The sequence below is a fragment of the Rhinatrema bivittatum genome, chromosome 4 (genome assembly GCF_901001135.1).
Source record: "Rhinatrema bivittatum chromosome 4, aRhiBiv1.1, whole genome shotgun sequence".
NCBI classification, from domain to species: Eukaryota; Metazoa; Chordata; class Amphibia; order Gymnophiona; family Rhinatrematidae; genus Rhinatrema; species Rhinatrema bivittatum.
In genome coordinates, this window is record NC_042618.1 from 221,650,824 (window position 1) to 221,669,616 (window position 18,793).

The following is an 18,793-nucleotide window of genomic DNA, read 5'->3' on the forward strand; positions in this document are numbered from 1 at the left end:
GTTACCTGATAGCAACCTGAAAGACGCAAAAGAGGCCCCCGAGGAGCGGGTACCCCATTAACAGAAAGAGTCCAATGAAAGTTGGAAAGGCAGAGCAGCTGGGTTCGGAGAGCGAATCCCATCCATAAGAATTCCCCTTGCTAACTCAACGGCTAGCAATAAACTGTAGGCTTAAATATCCGGGCAGCGTGACCTCATCACAGGGGGACGCCCCTGAGGAACGCGCCAATGAGGAAATAAGAATGAGGGCCGTGCAGCGCATGCCCTAAGATACCTGTAGAACATGGCAGGAGGCAGCATCCAAGCCGGTCCGGGGACGCCGGAGAGGACGGCAGGCGGATGCCGTGGCAGCCAGGCATCCGTGAAGAGCAGGAGGAGCCGCAAAAAAGGAAAGGTAGGCGGAGTGAAGCCGTCGGGAAGTGACAGTCGCAACATATGATCACTATTGCCAAGCGGCCCCATCACTGTTGCCTCCCTCACCAAATCCTGTGCTCCGCTGAGAATTAGATCTAAAACTGCTCCCTCTCTCATCGGTTCCTGAACCAATTGCTCCATAAAAATGTAATTTATTCCATCCAGGAACTTTATATCTCTAGCATGTACTGAAGATACAGTTACCCAGTCAATATTGGGGTAATTGAAGTCTCCCATTATTACCGCACTACCAATTTGGTTAGCTTCCCTAATTTCTCTTAGCATTTCACTGTCCATCTCACCATCTTGACCAGGTGGATAGTAGTATACTCCTATCACTATAGTGCTCCCCGACACACAAGGGATTTCTACCCATAAAGATTCAATTGTGCATTTAGTCTCATGCAGGATGTTTATCCTGTTGGACTCTTTGCCATCCCGGACATAAAGCGCTACACTGCCTCCCGGGTGCTCCTCTCTGTCATTGTGATATAATTTGTACCCCGGTATAACACTGTCCCATTGGTTGTCCTCCTTCCACCATGTCTCTGAGATGCCAATTAAGTCTATGCTGTCATTCACTGCTATACATTCTAATTCTCCCATCTTACTTCTCAGACTTCTGGCATTAGCATACAAACATATTATTAGTTTTTCAATAGGACATTGCTTCCTAACCCAAAATTTTTTAATTTCCTTAGGAGTCTCTCATGTGGGACTTTAAGAAATGCTTTCTGAAAATCCAGAGACATTGTATTGCCCTTATCCATATACTTATTTACATCTTCAAAGAATTCTTAATAATTTAGTAAGACATGACCTCCCTTTGCTATATCCATGCTGGCTCTTCCCCATGAAGCCATGTTTATCCATATGCCCAGTAATTCTGTTCTTAACAATCCTTTTCACCATTTTGTCAGACTAGGGGTCTGTAGTTTCCTGAATTATAGCTGGAGCCTGTTTTAAAAATTGGCTTTCCAATGACTACTCTCCAGTCCTCAGGTAGAGTGGTTGATTTTAACAGGTTACAGATTACCAGTAGCAGTACTGCAATTTTACATTTGAACTACTTCAGAACAATGGGGTGAATACTAACCAGTCCCAGTGATTTGCTAAGTATATACCAAACTTGCAAATTATAATAGCAAACCTGTATAAACTGCCCTTCCATATACTCTATTACTGTATATTTTTTATTAGAAAAAAAGAGAAAATTTCATCAATACTGTACTATTTACCTTTAGGGCTTGTTCTAACTTTTGAAGCTTGGCAGCATGTTCTTTCCTGTAACTCAGTATTTTAATTAAAGGTGGAATATCTGTTTCATCATTTCTCTTTATAGATCTTATGCTGAAATCTTGCATCAACCTATATAAAAATACATGCAATATGTAGTAAATACAACAATAAAATATATTGATCAGTTTTAAAGTAACTCTTTAATGGTGCTATAATCCTGCAAGACAAAGAGGGTACATGCTAAAAATACTAAAAACAAAATCAACAGTGCAAAAGTCAAATGAAAAACTGTAGGGAAAATAGAGCTGAATTTATTTATGTGGGTGTTAAATTCATGGAACAGCTTCCCAATGTAAGTAGTGGAGACAACACTGATATGTTAATTTAAGAAAGCATGGGACAAGCACACAGGATCCTGGGAAAACGGGGAAAACAAGTTATTTACCTGTAAACAGGATTCTTTGTGGACGGCAGGAAAAATTAGTCATAATTGGGGGATGATGTTATCCGAAAGTGCCGACATGGACCCAGCTCTCGGAGCTCAGAAAAGATTTTATTGAACATGCACAGAAGACAAAGTTTTCCTACCATAAATAGTGTTTTCCATAGTTAACAGGATGAATTAGCCATTACATGTGGATGAAGTCATCTGGCAGCACCAGACTTGTCTCTCCATGATAGTAGAGCTTTGAGCTCTACTGAGCATGTGTGGGAATTCCCATACATATGTTGTCTTGTGAGCCTCCTCAGTCTGTACCAGAACTAAATCTAGTTATGTAATCAACTCTCCAGGGAGATGGGAAGATAATCCATGGATAATTCATCCTGCTAACTACAGAAAACACTGTTTACGGCAAGCAAACTTACTTTTTCTGTCGATAAGCAGGCTGAATTATTCATCACATGTGGAGAGTTCCAAGCTTAGGGTTGCAGCATAGTATTTATTTAGTAAGCGATCCAGACTCCATCGTGGAGCGTAGACTACAGCAAGAATAGATTATGCAAAATTCCTTGTCCAAATCTACTATCAGTCTTTAAGATATTATCCAGACAGTAATGGGATGTGAAGGTATGAACAGAAGATCACATTGCGGCCTCAATGAGTACTTCATGAAAGTGAGTGAAAAAAGAGGCCAGAACTCTCACTTGATGAGCTTTAACTAAGTCTGTGAGTTGTAATCCTTGCTCATTCTTCTCCAGGAAGTTTAACCAAGCTCAACGCAACTATGCCATCGGCTCCATGGTCTTCCACTGCACATCACCTCAGACTGTGGACCCCAGTTCACCGCTAAGTACTGGCAGACCCTCTGCAAGAAGTTCCAAGTCTCTCTCGACTATCATCCCCAGGCGAACGGCCAAGCAGAACGCACCAATTGTGCTCTGAAACAATTCATGAGAGTTTATGTTAATGCCTGCCAGAACGATTGTGGGCAGAGTTTTCCCATAACTCGCTCCCTTGCACTGCAACCGGAGCTTCGCCCTTTCAAATAGTCTATGGGAAGCAGCCACATCCGCCCTTGCCCCTGCCCCTGGCCGTCCCCTCTCCAGCTGCCCAGATGATGGCGGAAAAACTAAAGGAGCTTTGGACCCACACCCAGCAAATGATCTACGAGGCTGCCAAATCGGCCAAGAAATTCACCAATCGTCACCGTCGACCAGGACCTCAGTTCCGACCCGGAGAGAAGGTATGGCTCAGCACCCGCTACATTCGACTGAGGGTTGTGTCCATGAAATTGGCTCCACGCTTCATTGGGCCCTTTTTCCATTCTCCGACAACTAGGACCTGTCACGTATCAACTTTGCTTGCCACTCTGTCTGAAAGTCCACAACTCCTTCCACACATCTCTACTAAAGACCTTGGTGTTGTCATGACCTTCTCGGAAGCTACCCAAGACTCCTGCCATCTCCGTGGAAGAGGAGACTACGTACCAAGACAGGGAAATCCTGAACATCAGGAGAAGAGGCCGGAGATGGGAGTACCTGTTATCATGGGAGGGATTCGGCCCAAATGAGAACTCCTGGGTGCCCTCGACCAATATCTTGGACAGATGACTACTCATTCAGTTCCACAAGGATCACCCAGACAAACTGCGACCCTCAGGAGGGAGGCTTAGAGGAGGAGGTACTGTTATGAGAACCGGCCGCGGCCCTCCGCAGCCAGCCCCCTTCATTCGCCAGCTTCACGCCGGCGTTCCAGCCGGTCCAGGGATGCTGGTGGTGGCGGCGGGCCACAGTGGATGCATCCTGCCCCGCACCAGGCCTCCATCAAGGGTGCGGCCTTCCCAGCGCAGCCGGGGCCGTCCGTCTTCCTCTGCTTCCTGGCAGCCTTAGGCGTGCGCGCCACTCATTTGCATTAAAGGGGCTCTGCCAGGAGGTGCCCCGGCGCAACCCCCTAACCTCTGCCTATATCTAAACAAGCCTGAAAATATCAATGCCATCTAGCAGCGATATATGATCATGCATCAATAAAAAAAAAAAAAAAAAAGGGAACAAAACTGTTCAATCGCTTTCCTAAAGAATATTCTTTAGATGTACTTAATTCAATTTATTACTGATGTAATAAAAAATTCTAACTTTTTGTGAATTTTTAAAGCCTACACATCTGTGGTAAAAATGATTTTCATGAATACTTCACATGAAGACAAAAAACTTTTAAATATTTGAAAAGTTTTTTAGGAATTGGCTGAAAGTTTCATATAAACGTGTAGGCATCCCTGCACCTCAAATGCGTGTTTATAATCATTAACTCCCAACCTCCTCCTCATATGAAGATTTTTTTGAACAATCTGTTTTTGTGTTTTTTCTTAATTGTATTATGTGACATCCAGTTAAATAATTACTGAGAGTGTAACTTTCTAGTATTCTTTCTCACACCATTGTATGTCAATTAATTTTCCTTTTATAAAATGAGTGTGTAGACCCTTCTGTAAAAACTCTATCTGTTATTAAAGTCCCGACACATATGTGTTTCAGACGCAATTGTCTTTTCTCAAGGGAGTCAGCTCTATAAAGACAAGACTACAACAGATGGTCATTACTACACCATCCTTAGTAGAAAGGTTGTGTCTTGGTGCAAATATCTCCACTGTTCTTCTGATATTACACCAAATTCACCGTTCTTAACGTGTCCGGGTGCCTTCCACTCGCAATGTCAACAACGCTGGATGTCAACTAACCCAGTGTGGAGAAGGGCCAATCCAATGGCTTTAACAACCTTCAGAGCCAATCATATGTGATCTCAAAATCCATTTGATGGTTACTCATGCCACTATTTGGTTTCAAGACTACACGTTTTAAACCCCCCCCCCCCCCCCCCCGTTAACCTCAATGCTGATAATGTCCCACGAACAGTGGGAACGGACCTGGTTGACAGCACGATCGTACCTCTATTGTACTATCAGACCTGACTGGTACAACCTGCGCAACTTAAATCGCTGCAAATGTCTGCCCAAGCGGACCAGAAAGAAAAGTCTTTATAATGAATGTGTCGCCTGTTCTCTTGCCCTGCTCAAGTATGTTGAATAAACTCGGTCCAACGGAAGGAAGTTTATTAATGGACATCAAAAAGCTGAATTTGAAGTAAATCTGGGTCAAATCGTTATAACACTGTCATCAAATTTAAATCTTCATTCATTCCCAGTGGATGCGACGACTTCAATGTGTTGATCCAGAATAGCTCACAATAATTCAGTTTCATACGTGTGGGAATGCTGACTTGTTCCAATATGGTCCATTTCAACTTTGCTATGACATGTCCAGTGTCCTTCAAATGTTGAACCATTGGAGCCATCATTTTAGCGGTGGTAAATCGCGACTTATGTTCTCCCAACCTAACTCATACTGGGCGGGTGGTCCGGCCCACATAGAGCTTAGGGCAGGGGCATATGAATGCGTACACTACGTTGCTGGAATTGCAGTCGGTGTTAGATTTTCTCCAGATCTTGTAATTCGTAACAGGGTCCACCCATTCTTTCCCCACTATCGCTTGTGGGCACCAGCTGCAATGGCTACAAGTCTGGTGATCTAAGATGTCACCTAAAGGGGCGCTATGATCCAGTTGGGCATATACCACCATGTCCCTAATGTTACGACCTCTTGTTGTGGCAAACAATGGGAGTTCTTTGAACTCTTCATGGAGTGTTAAAACATGCCAGTGCTTTTTAATGGCTGAGATTATAACGCTGTTGCAATGGACTGCTGTAGTACACAAACCAATTGTGATGCTTCCTTTTTGGGTTTATAGGAGAGTAACTGTTGATGGTCACTAAATTTTGCTCTTTTACATGCCTTCTGGATTGCCTTGTAGGGATATCCTCTAACACAAAACCTATCTCTTAATATCTTCGCTTTGGTTTCGAATTCTATGTTTCTGGAACAAATGCGTCTTATTCTAAAAAAACTGGCTTACTGCTAAGCCAGTTTTGATTTTGAAGGCATGATGACTAGGAAATTTCAGTAAATTATTCCTATCCGTTGGTTTTCGATATACCATGGGGCGGAGCTGTCCATTGACTTTAGTAACTGCTATATCCAAAAATGTAATATGCTCCCGCGATGAATGTGCTGTGAATTCAAGATGGTTATCCACGGTATTAATCCAAGTGAGAAAAGTCTGTAATTATTGATCCAAACGTATCCAGATGAAGAAAATGTCGTCTATGAAACGAAGCCAACATTTGATGGCTGCCCACCAACTGGATGGAACTATATGGCACTCCTCAAAATTGGCAACATATAAGTTTGCCACGGCTGGTGCTAAAGGTGAACCCAATGGAATTCCATGGATTTGTTGGAAATAATCCTGTCCAAACCAGAAGTAGTTATTGAATAACACTATTTCTGTTAAATCTGTTAACAGCTCCATTGTAATTCTGTGAGGTGTTACCCGTTGTGCCAAAACTTGAGTGACAATCTGGAGTGCGCTGTGTTGAGGGATGTTGGTGTACAAGGAACTGATGTCCATCGTGACCATAGTGTAGTTAACTTGACTGACTTCCAATGACTACAGCAGCCTCAAAAAATGTGCTGTATCTTTTATATATGATCTAACCTGTTGGACATATGGTTGCAAGTACATATCAATGAATGCAGCTACTGGTTCCAGTAATGACCCATTCTGAGATACTATGGGTCTGATGGGATGACAATTAAGATCCTTGTGGATCTTAGGAACTGAATATATCACTGGTTTCCTCGGATGTGACTTCATCAAATATGTTTTCTCTTTTTGTGTCAAACCAGTTGCTCTCTGAACCACTTCCTCTACCATATTGACCAGTCGCTGTGTGGGATCTCCTTGTACTGGTGCATAGTATTTTGGATCTTGTAAGTGGGCCTTCATTCGGTCCACATCTTTGGATGAAAAACTAAGTGAGCGCAAACTAGCTTGGATCAATTTTGTACATCAATTAAGAACAGGAAAATAGCCAAACTGAAAAGAGACCAGGCTGATTATAAGTTGGATCGAGTCTATAATTGGACTGGAACTAAACCACAAGCCAAAAAAGTGAGATTCACGTTCTCATCTGATGACAAGTCGTCTGGCTCTGATGAGGGAGAAGAGTCTACTAATGTGGGCAAAAATGAGAGCATTATGCGGGAAATGGAAGCGGCAATCCTCCATAGAGATGGGACACACGATGGCCATATCGGGGGAGAGGTTTGACCCAGGAGAGGGTCAAGAACCCCAGCAAACTAGACAACAACACAAGAAATGACCAATTGCCTCCACAGACGATTCGCACACAAGTGCAGAATCGTCGGCAGTAGTAAATTTGTCATCTATGTCTCTTACATCATCTCAAATGGAAATTTTAAATCAGAGACTCTCATTTGTTCCCACCATTAGGCATTCCAATTTTGACAGCAGATTTTCCATCCAGAGATTCATACGCAAATTAAATCGTAGGTTGTTTTTTTCAAGTGAAAGAGAGGGAGGCACAGACATGTCTCTAGTTACACCTCTGTTGTGACTGTCGCTGCTCGACGTCCTCACTCCACCTCTTTACCTCTGTGGCAATTCCCTCCAGTTCTGATGGACAGCTGGCTGCTGCGGCATCTCCATGCCATCTTCCTCCGGCGTCCCCGGACCGGCTCGACATTGCAGATCCGCTGTGTTGCTTGAAGACCTAGGGCGCGCGCGCGCTCTGATTGAAGTACCAGCAAGAGTGCAAACCTCAGTGGCGTTCCCCTGAGATGACGTCATCCGTTTCCAATATTTAAAGGTCTCTATTTTCACTATCTAACTGAGTTAACAAGGGGTTGGGTATGGGAATGTGTCTCGCTACCTACGGACTACTCCCCTCAAGCTACTTTGCCTCCTCGGACTTACCAGAGGTACCCGCTCCTCGAGGGCCCATGTTCCTGGACACTCTGAAGATTCTCTAATGCGTGAAAGCTATCGCTGCTACAAACAATTGTGAGTTACCATCGCTCTCTCAGAGCTTTCCCTGGAACCAGGTACTCGCTCCTCGAGGGCCTAAACTTTTCCAGCACCTGAGCTTCCTTGAGACCTTATGTGAGTTTTGTCATCTAGTTCTGTACATGAACTCTGCCTACTCACTTTCTACAGTTTCTCAACAGTTCAGCCATCCTGGATCGCTGTTCCAGTACCTGAGGGACTACAGCCCTGCCAGGCATATCAGCTCACAACTGCCACGTCTGGTGGTTTCAAAAACCTGTTTAATAAAAGAACTAATTTGTGTCTGTCTCCATACTCAAGCCTAGCCGGTGGTCCCTCTCAGTATATCCTCCCGGGGGCGTGGTCATCTGCCATCGGCCCAGGGATCCACCCAAAACTATATCAGATTGCTGACTCCTCCTTCTTTAGGAACCAATAAGAACAGATTGCTACTCCGCAGTCTAACTAATAGCAGATTTATTACAGATTGCTAACTCCTATCTGATTGCTCCTCCAATCAGATAGCGGAACACATCAACCTCGCTCCAACTGGCTACCTCCCAGAGCAGTAGACCCGCATATACAAACCTTTCACAAGTTGGTTTTACAGCAGTTGTCACATTATGAAGCCGCACCAACTAGATGTCACCATAATTTGCCAAAGACACAACGGAAAGCTTTGGAAACTTTATCCCATTCATCACAAATAGTCATTAAACCCACTGACAAGGGGGGCGCTGTGGTGGTTCAGGACAAGGCAGTATACATTAACCGAATGAAGGCCCACTTACAAGATCCAAAATACTATGCACCAGTACAAGGAGATCCCACACAGCGACTGGTCAATATGGTAGAGGAAGTGGTTCAGAGAGCAACTGGTTTGACACAAAAAGAGAAAACATATTTGATGGTGTCACATCCGAGGAAACCAGTGATATATTCAGTTCCTAAGATCCACAAAGGATCTTAATTGTCCTTCCATCAGACCCATAGTATCTTAGAATGGGTCAGTACTGGAACCAGTAGCTGTGTTCATCGATATTTGCTTGCAACCATATGTCTAACAAGTTAGATCATATGTAAAAGATACAGCACATTTTTTTGAGGCTGCTCCAGTCATTGGAAGTCAGTCAAGTTAACTACACTATGGTCACGATGAACATCAGTTCCTTGAACACCAACAACCCCCAACACAGTGCACTACAGATTGTCACTCAAGTTTTGGCACAACGGGTAACACCTCACATAATTACAAAAGAGCTGTTAACAGATTTAACAGAAATAGTGTTATTCAATAACTACTTCTGGTTTGGATAGAACTGTTTCCAACAAATCCATGGAATACCCATGGGTTCACCTTTAGTGCCAGCCGTGGCAAACTTATATTTTGCCAGTTTTGAGGAGTGCATATATTTCCATCCAATTGGTGGGCAGACATCAAATGTTGGCTTCGTTTCTGTTACGGTTCGGCCTGTGGCTGGCGCCAGAGACCACTTCTCCAACTCCTCTCTCTCTTTCCTTGCAGCCTGGAGGGTGCCGATGGCCTTCCCATGGCTGGAGCCATGCTATTTTTCACTTCTTGCGGTCTGGGGACAGCCGAATCTCCCATAAGTGGCTGGAGCCACGTTGCTTCACATCAAGCGGCCAGGAGGCTGTGGGCACACCCCGTATGCGGCTGGGGCCGCGTTTTTACTTCTGACGCGGCACGGATGCCGCCGACAAGCTTCCCAAGTGGCAGGAGCCGCTGTGGGTGTTCCCTTGCAGCCAGGAGCCCGCCGACCTTACCTGCGGTCCCTCAGGGGAAGAGAGCCCGCAGCGCCAACCTTTAGAACATAAGAACATAAGAAAATGCCATACTGGGTCAGACCAAGAGTCCATCAAGCCCAGCATCCTGTTTCCAACAGTGGCCAATCCAGCCCATAAATGTTGCAGTCCGGTCTGCGAGGCTTGCGTACCGGCCCTTACCTCGAGGGTCTGTCCCAGCTGGGAACGAAGCGGAGTCGGAACCTGGGCGTCCCCGCGGGAGAGACGCCATTGCTGGCCTGCCTCTAGGCACGCGTGCGCGGCTGCCCCTCGCTTTTCTAGGCAGTTTCCCGCCCGAGGGTGGCTCCGCCCCTGGTCTGACGTCAGGCGCCGCGGCCTACCTAGGGTCACCGCGTTCTCCTGTTCAGTGCCTTGCAACAGGGTTCCCTCGGTCCCCCGTTGCCTCGAGCCCCGGAGTCCGCCAGCGCCCTGGCTACTCCGTTCCTGCCTGCCTGCCTGCCGTACTGGCACTCGCCTTGCTCTTTTCTACGGGTTCATGCGTGTCTACAGCCCAAGCGGGTTCCTGCCTGCCTACAGCCCAAGCCGGGTTTCTGCCTGTCTACAGACCAAGCCGGGTTCCTGCCTGCCTCGTCCAAGCCTGGTACTAGCCTGCTTCCATCCCATTGCCTGCCATACCTCTGCTAGGCCCAGCTCCGAGCCTCGCCTAAGTCCCATCGGTCGGGCCCCTACGGGCTCCTCCCGGGGAGGCTCCGACTTCCAGGGTGAATCTCCTAAGTCCCAGCAGCTGGACTCCCAAGGGCTCCTCCCGGGGGAGTACCAGCTTCCAGGGTGAAACCATCTCCACCTGTCCGCCAGAGGTCTGCCTCCCGGCCTGTTCAGTCGAGACCAGTGAAGTCCTTCCCCAGTCTCCTGTAGGCCGGCCCAAGGGTCCACTAGTCCATTGATCACAACAATAAGAACCTGGCAAGTACCCAAAAACTAAGTCTATTCCATGTTACCATTGCTAATGGCAGTGGCTATTCTCTAAGTGAACTTAATAGCAGGTAATGGACTTCTCCTCCAAGAACTTATCCAATCCTTTTTTAAACACAGCTATACTAACTGCACTGACCACATCCTCTGGCAACAAATTCCAGAGTTTAATTGTGCGTTGAGTAAAAAAGAACTTTCTCCGATTAGTTTTAAATGTGCCCCATGCTAACTTCATGGAGTGCCCCCTAGTCTTTCTACTATCCGAAAGAGTAAATAACCGATTCACATCTACCCTTTCTAGACCTCTCATGATTTTAAACACCTCTATCATATCCCCCCTCAGCCGTCTCTTCTCCAAGCTGAAAAGTCCTAATCTCCTTAGTCTTTCCTCATAGGGGAGCTGTTCCATTCCCCTTATCATTTTGGTAGCCCTTCTCTGTACCTTCTCCATTGCAATTATATCTTTTTTTAGATGCGGCGACCAGAATTGTACACAGTATTCAAGGTGCGGTCTCACCATAGAGCGATACAAAGGCATTATGACATTTTCCGTTTTATTCACCATTCCCTTTCTAATAATTCCCAACATTCTGTTTGCTTTTTTGACTGCCACAGCACACTGAACCGACGATTTCAATGTGTTATCCACTATGACGCCTAGATCTCTTTCTTGGGTTGTAGCACCTAATATGGAACCCAACATTGTGTAATTATAGCATGGGTTATTTTTCCCTATATGCATCACGTTGACTTATCCAAATTAAATTTTATTTACCATTTGGATACCCAATTTTCCAGTCTCACAAGGTCTTCCTGCAATTTATCACAATCTGCTTGTGATTTAACTACTCTGAACAATTTTGTGTCATATGCAAATTTGATTATCTCACTCGTCGTATTTCTTTCCAGATCATTTATAAATATATTGAAAAGTAAGGGTCCCAATACAGATCCCTGAGGCACTCTACTGTCCATTCCCTTCCACTGAGAAAATTGTCCATTTAATCCTACTCTGTGTTTCCTGTCTTTTAGCCAGTTTGCAATCCATGAAAGGACATCGCCACCTATCCCATGACTTTTTCCTTTTCCTAGAAGCCTCTCATGAGGAACTTTGTCAAACGCCTTCTGAAAATCCAAGTATACTACATCTACTGGTTCACCTTTATCCACATGTTTATTAACTCCTTCAAAAAAGTGAAGCAGATTTGTGAGGCAAGACTTGCCCTGGGTAAAGCCATGCTGACTTTGTTCCATTAAACCAATGTCTTTCTATATGTTCTGTGATTTTGATGTTTAGAACACTTTCCACTATTATTCCTGGCACTGAAGTCAGGCTAACCGGTCTGTAGTTTCCCGGATCGCCCCTGGAGCCCTTTTTAAATATTGGGGTTACATTTGCTATCCTCCATTCTTCAGGTACAATGGATGATTTTAATGATAGGTTACAAATTTTTACTAATAGGTCTGAAATTTCATTTTTTAGTTCCTTCAGAACTCTGGGGTGTATACCATCCCATCCAGGTGATTTACTACTCTTCAGTTTGTTAAGCAGGCCTACCACATCTTCTAGATTCACCGTGATTTGATTCAGTCCATCTGAATCATTACTCATGAAAACCGTCTCCATTACGGGTACCTCCCCAACATCCTCTTCAGTAAACACGGAAGCAAAGAAATGATTTAATCTTTCCGTGATGGCCTTATCTTCTCTAAGTGCCCCTTTAACCCCTCAATCATTTAACAGTCCAACTGACTCCCTCACAGGTTTTCTGCTTCGGATATATTTTAAAAAGTTTTTACTGTGAGTTTTTGCCTCTACAGCCAACTTCTTTTCAAATTCTCTCTTAGCCTGTCTTATCAATGTCTTACATTTAACTTGCCAACGTTTATGCTTTATCCTATTTTCTTCTGTTGGATCCTTCTTCCAATTTTTGAATGAAGATCTTTTGGCTAAAATAGCTTCTTTCACCTCCCCTTTTAACCATGCCGTAATCATTTTGCCTTCTTTCCACCTTTCTTAATGTGTGGAATACATCTAGACTGTGCTTCTAGAATGGTATTTTTTAACAATGACCACACCTCTTGGACATTTTTTACTTTTGTAGTTGCTCATTTCAGTTTTTTTCTAACAATTTTTCTCATTTTATCAAAGTTTCCCTTTTGAAAGTTTAGCACGATAGCCTTGGATTTGCACACTGTTCCTCTTCCAGTCATTAAATCAAATTTGATCATATTATGATCACTATTGCCAAGCGGCCCCACCACTGTTACCTCTCTCATCAAGTCATCTCTGGTGAGAGAGGTAACCGGAGGCCGCCTCAGATCCGTCCTTCGCAGCAGGGAGGCCGCCTGCTACATCAAGGCCTGCTTTGCGGTCCAGTTCCTGCTCCTGCGCTCTGCATCGCAGCAGGGCCGCTGTCCGTAGTCCTGCCCCCTCTCATAGGGGGCAAAGCCGCACCTCTTCTCCCTTCTTAAAGGGACAGTGGAGTGGTGCTTTACTGATGTCATCATTGGATCCGCCTCTTCTGCAGTATAAAAGGTTTCAATCTGCATTCCTTCCTTGCCTTCGCAAGGAGCAGTCCTCCTTAGGACTTCTCTGAATCCAGCTTCTCGTTGGCACTCTGTTCTTCGTTGGAATTCCATGTCTTTGTCTTGGTCTCTCGTCTCGTCAGCTTCTGTGTTCCAGATGTTCCTGATGTTTGTCCTCACAATGTCTTCTCATCCTCGAATCATCTCAAGACTTCAAATCTTCTCAACTCTTCTAAACTTTCTAAACCCGGAAGTTCCAGATGTCCCGCCACTGGTCCTTCTTCAAACATTCTAACCTCGGAAGTTCCAGATGTCCTGCCACTGGTCCTTCTCTTTGAATCTTCTAAAGTCCTTTCCCTCGACAGCACCTCCACCAGATGGATCCTGCTTTTACCTCTGAGCTCCAGTGCCATACTTTGCATCCTACTTATGCTCCCGCACGGGGCACCGAGTCCTTGGTTCCTGGGGTTCGGCCCCTAGGTCCTTCTCAAAGGTCCTATTTTACTGTCAGGACCTCCAAATTACCTTGCAACTGTCTCATCCTGATAATGAACTCTAATAATGTCCTGCTCCGTTCGACGTGGTCCTTGCCTTGCCTTGACCAGCCGGGTGAACGCGTCTTGGTTCAGGTCTCGCTGAGTCTTAAGAACATAAGAACATAAGAAATTGCCATGCTGGGTCAGACCAAGGGTCCATCAAGCCCAGCATCCTGTTTCCAACAGAGGCCAAACCAGGCCACAAGAACCTGGCAATTACCCAAACACTAAGAAGATCCCATGCTACTGATGCAATTAATAGCAGTGGCTATTCCCTAAGGGGCAGATTTTCAAAGGCTATGCGCGTAACAAACATGATTAACCTGAGAAAATATGTCTTGTCATAACTTACCCTGGATCGACTCAGTATTTTTGCAAGCAACTAGTGACTCTTTCGAAGTCCTTCTTCAATCAACCGTGAGACGTGTCTCACCTCTGCAAGCAACCTGTCTTGGGAACCTCAAGCATGATCTGCGACCTGCCTTGCCTGGTTGAGTAGGGCACGTGCATGCGTGGTCCGTGACTTGCCTTGCTGGGCAGTGTAGGGCGCGCATTGTCGCAGTACTGCCTCAGAACTCTAAATCCTTGAGACTCCATCTAAGTTCTTCGTCTTCATCTCTTCGTGAAGTCCTCAAGTCTTCAAGTCTTCGTCTGATGTCTTCATCCTTTGACCACCATTCGCCCTATCGCAGTTGCTGCTCCATGCAGCAGGCTCTTAAGGGCTAGGAGTAGTTGACCAAACATTGCGATGTCTGAGTCTCTCTACTCTGCACAGGTGCGGCGGTGGTCAAGGTCCATCTACACCTGGAAGCTTCTCACCTGCCTTGGTGCTTGCTGGAGCCCCTCTACAGCTGCGTCGTCGCCTAGGGTACATGTGTACCACCAGAGATGGGTCCGCAACCTGCGGTCCCACAACAGTTTCATAGATGACATTTGCTTCATCTGGATAGGTTCAGATCAACAATTATAGAGTTTACTCACTTGGATTAATACCGTGGATAACCATCCTGAATTCACAGTGCATTCATCGCGGGAGCATATTATATTTTGGATGTAGCAGTTACTAAAGTCAATGGCAGCTCGGCACCACGGTATATCGAAAACCAATGGATAGGAATAATTTTACTGAAATTTCCTAGTCATCATGCCCACAACTTCAAAACTAGCTTAGCAGCAAGCCAGTTTTTTACAATAAGATGCATTTGTTCCAAAGACATAGAATTTGAAACCCAAGCGAAGATATTAAGAGACAGGTTTCGTGTTAGAGGATATCCCCACAAGGCAATCCAGAAGGCATATAAAAGAGCAAAATTTAGTGACTGTCAACAGTTGCTCTCCTATAAACCCAAAAAGGAAGCATCACGGTTGGTTTGTGTACTACAGCAGTCCATTGCATCAGGCGTTATAATCTCAGCCATTAAAAAGCACTGGCATGTTTTAACATTCCATGAAGAGTTCAAAGAACTCCCATTGTTTCCCACAAGAAGAGGTCGTAACATTAGGGACATGGTGGAACATGCCCAACTGGATCATAGCGCCCCTTTAGGTGACATCTTAGGTCACCAGACTTGTGGCCATTGCAGCTGGTGCCAACAAGCGATAGGGGGGAAAGAATGGGTGGACCCTGTTACGAATTACAAGATCTAGAGAAAATCTAACACCGACTACAATTCCAGCAACGTAGTGTACGCAGTCATATGCATCTGCCCTAAGCTCTATGTGGGCCGGACCATCCGCCCGGTACGAGTTAAGTTGGGAGAACATAAGTTGCGATTTACCACCGCTAAAATGATGGCTCCAATGGTTCAGCATTTGAAGGACACAGGACATGTCATAGCGGATTTGAAATGGACCATATTGGAACAAGTCAGCATTCCCATACTTGGGGGGGATCTAAGTATGAAACTGCACGGAGCGGCAGTAGCCACTGAGGCATTCACAGAGCGGGATGCCAGTGGCTAGTAGTTGGTGTTCCACCTTCAGGCAGCAAAGCACTGCACAGAGCGGCAGTAGCCACTGAGGCATTCACGGAGCGGGATGCCAGTGGCCAGTAGTTGGTGTTCCACTTTCATGCAACAAAACACTGCACGGAGCAGCAGTAGCCACAGAGGCATTCACGGAGCGGGATGCCAGTGGCCAGTGGTTGGTGTTCCACCTTCACGGAGCGGAAGGATGGAGGGCTGCCATCTCAAAAAACAAACAAAAAAACAAACAAACAAGCAAACAAAACAGGGGTGGGTAAGGGGCAGGGGTGTGGCCTGCTGGTTGCTACCCCTGATTGAGCTGGATGTTCACTAGGATGGTGCTGCTCTCTGCATTGGTGGAGGGATGGAAGGGAATTGGGGCCGGAGGGTGCTGGAAGCCAATAGAGACGGGTGGGAGGGAGAAAAAGGGGGAAAAAAATGGATAAACTGCGTAGCTTGCTGGGCAGACTGGATGGGCCGTTGGTCTTCTTCTGCCGTCACTTCTATGTTTCTATGTTTCTATGAATTATTGTGAGCTATTCTGGATCTACACATTGAAGACCTCACATCCACTGGGGATGAATGAAGATTTAAATTTGATGACGGTGTTATAACGATTGGACCCAGATTTATTTCAAATTCTGCTTTTTGATGTCCATTAATAAACTTCCTTCTGTTGGGCCGAGTTTATTCAACATACTTGAGCAGGGCAAGAGAACCGGAAACACATTCATTATAAAGACTTTTCTTTCTGGTCCGCTTGGGTAGACATTTACAGCGATTTAAGTTGCGCAGGTTGTACCGGTCAGGTCTGATAATACAATAGAGGTACAAACGTGCTGTCAACCAGGTCCGTTCCCACTGTTCGTGGGACATTATCAGCATTGAGGTTAATGGGGGGTGTGGTTTAAAACAAGTAGTCTTGAAACCAAATAGAAGCACGAATAACCATCGGATATCGTGGTCACATATGATTGGCTCTCAAGGTTGTTAAAGCCATTGGATTGGCCCTTCTCCACACTGGGTTGGTGGTTATAAGGGATTACTTCTTAGTACTGGGTTAATTGACATCTGACGTTGTTGAGATCGAGAGTGGAAGGCACCCGGACACGTTAGGAAAAGTGAATTTGGTGCAATAGAAGAAGAACAGTGGAGATATTTGCACCAAGACACAACATTTTTACTAAAGACGGTGTGGTAATAACCATCTGTTGTAGTCTTGTCTTTATAGAGCTGACCCCCCTGAGGAAAGACGATTGCGTCTGAAACACGTATGTGTCGGGACTTTAATAACAGATAGAGTTTTTACAGAAGGTTCTACACACTCATCATTTTATAAAAGGAAAATTAGTTAATACAATGATGTGAGAAAGAATACTAGAAGGTTAAACTCACAGTAATTATTTTTCTGGATGTCACATAATACAATTAAGAAAAAAAAAAAAAAATCCGTCAAAAAAATCTTCACACGAGGAAGAGGTTGGGAGTTAATGATTATAAACACACATTTGAGGTGCAGGGACGCCTACACGATTATATGAAACTTTCAACCAATTCCTAAAAAAAATTTTCTAATATCAAAATGTTTTTTGTCTTCATGTGAAGTATTCATGAAAATCATTTTTTCCACTGATGTGTAGGCTTTAAAAATTCACAAAAATGTTTTATTACATCAGTAAAAATTGAATTAAGTACATCTAAAGAATATTCTTTGGGACAGTGATCAAACAGTTTTATTCCCCTTTTTTTTTTTTTTGATTGATGCATGACTATATCTAGGCAAGGCCTGCTTCCAGACCTTGCCTTGGCTTCCTGGCTCCTGCTCCAGTTGGAGAATCCTGTTCTGGTTCCATTCCTGACCCATTGTATTCTGCTCGGACCCTCGACCCTTGCCTGGACCACTGACTTCGAGACTCACCGTCTGTCCTGATCCCCGCTCGGACTTCGGATTATGTGACTTGCTACCTGCCCTGAGCCACACTTGGACTATGGACTACGAGATTCGCCGCCTGCCCTGACCCACGCTCGGACTATGGATTACGTAATTCACCACCTGCCCAGACTTCGGACATCGAGACTCTCCTCACTTGAGACCCCATGTAAGTCCAGCCGGCCCCATTACCCAAGGGCTCAACCTGCGGGGAACGAGGGCTGGTAGTGGTGAAGCCTCAGTAGGGTCTCAGGCTCTCCCCGGCCTTGCCAGCCGATGGTGAGCACCTGTGAGACTCCTTCTCACAGGTGGTGCCAATGCCCCCTTGGCCCAGGGATCCACGTGTTGTGTCCATCGGTTCCTGATGCCCTCTCTCCGCCCTCCTTACCTCTTTGGCGCCTCCCTCTTCATCCGCAGGAAGATTGGCTGCCACGGCGCTCTTCTGCCGAAGTCCTCCGGCGTCCCCGGACGGGCTGGACGCTGCAAACCGCCATGTTTCCTGGAGGCCTAGGGGCGCGCACGCGGCACGGCCCCAACTGAAGAACCAGCGATGGCGTGAACCTCAGGGGCGTCCCCCGAAGATGACATCACCCGCAAAGGATATATAAGGTCTTGGAATTTGCTAACACATCGAGTTAGCAAGGGTTACACTACCTAAGCTGCTCTGCCTCCTCGGACTTACTAGGGGTACCCACTCCTCAGGGGCCTTGCTCTATCCTTTGTTTTTCAGGTGACAGTCTGGAACCGGTACTCGCTTCTCGAGGGCCCTCGTTCCCAGACTTACTCGGTACGCTCTTCTGCCTGGAAGTCATCACTGCCACCACATCAGTGAGTTACCATCGCTCTCTCAGAGCTTTCCCTGGAACCAGGTACTCGCTCCTTGAGGGCCTATACATTCCAGCTCCTGGGCATCTATGAGACATTGTATGAGTGTTACCATCTGGTTCAGTACATGAACTCTGCATACTCTACCTACTCACTATATTTCAGTTTCTCTACAGCTCAGCCTCCAGGGATCGCTGTTCCAGTATCTGAGGGACTACAG

The 18,793-nt window shown here is 45.6% G+C and overlaps 1 protein-coding gene across 4 annotated transcripts in view; it reads right to left on the reverse strand.

Annotated features, from left to right (window-relative positions):
• CCDC87 (coiled-coil domain containing 87) overlaps window positions 1-18,793 on the reverse strand; it is a 513,138-nt gene that overhangs the window by 332,620 nt on the left and 161,725 nt on the right. For all 4 annotated transcript variants that reach the window (XM_029599749.1, XM_029599748.1, XM_029599751.1 and 1 more), the window contains one exon: window positions 1,653-1,782. In XM_029599749.1, the coding sequence (XP_029455609.1) occupies window positions 1,653-1,782 (130 nt within the window). The remainder of the gene's footprint in view (window positions 1-1,652; window positions 1,783-18,793) is intronic.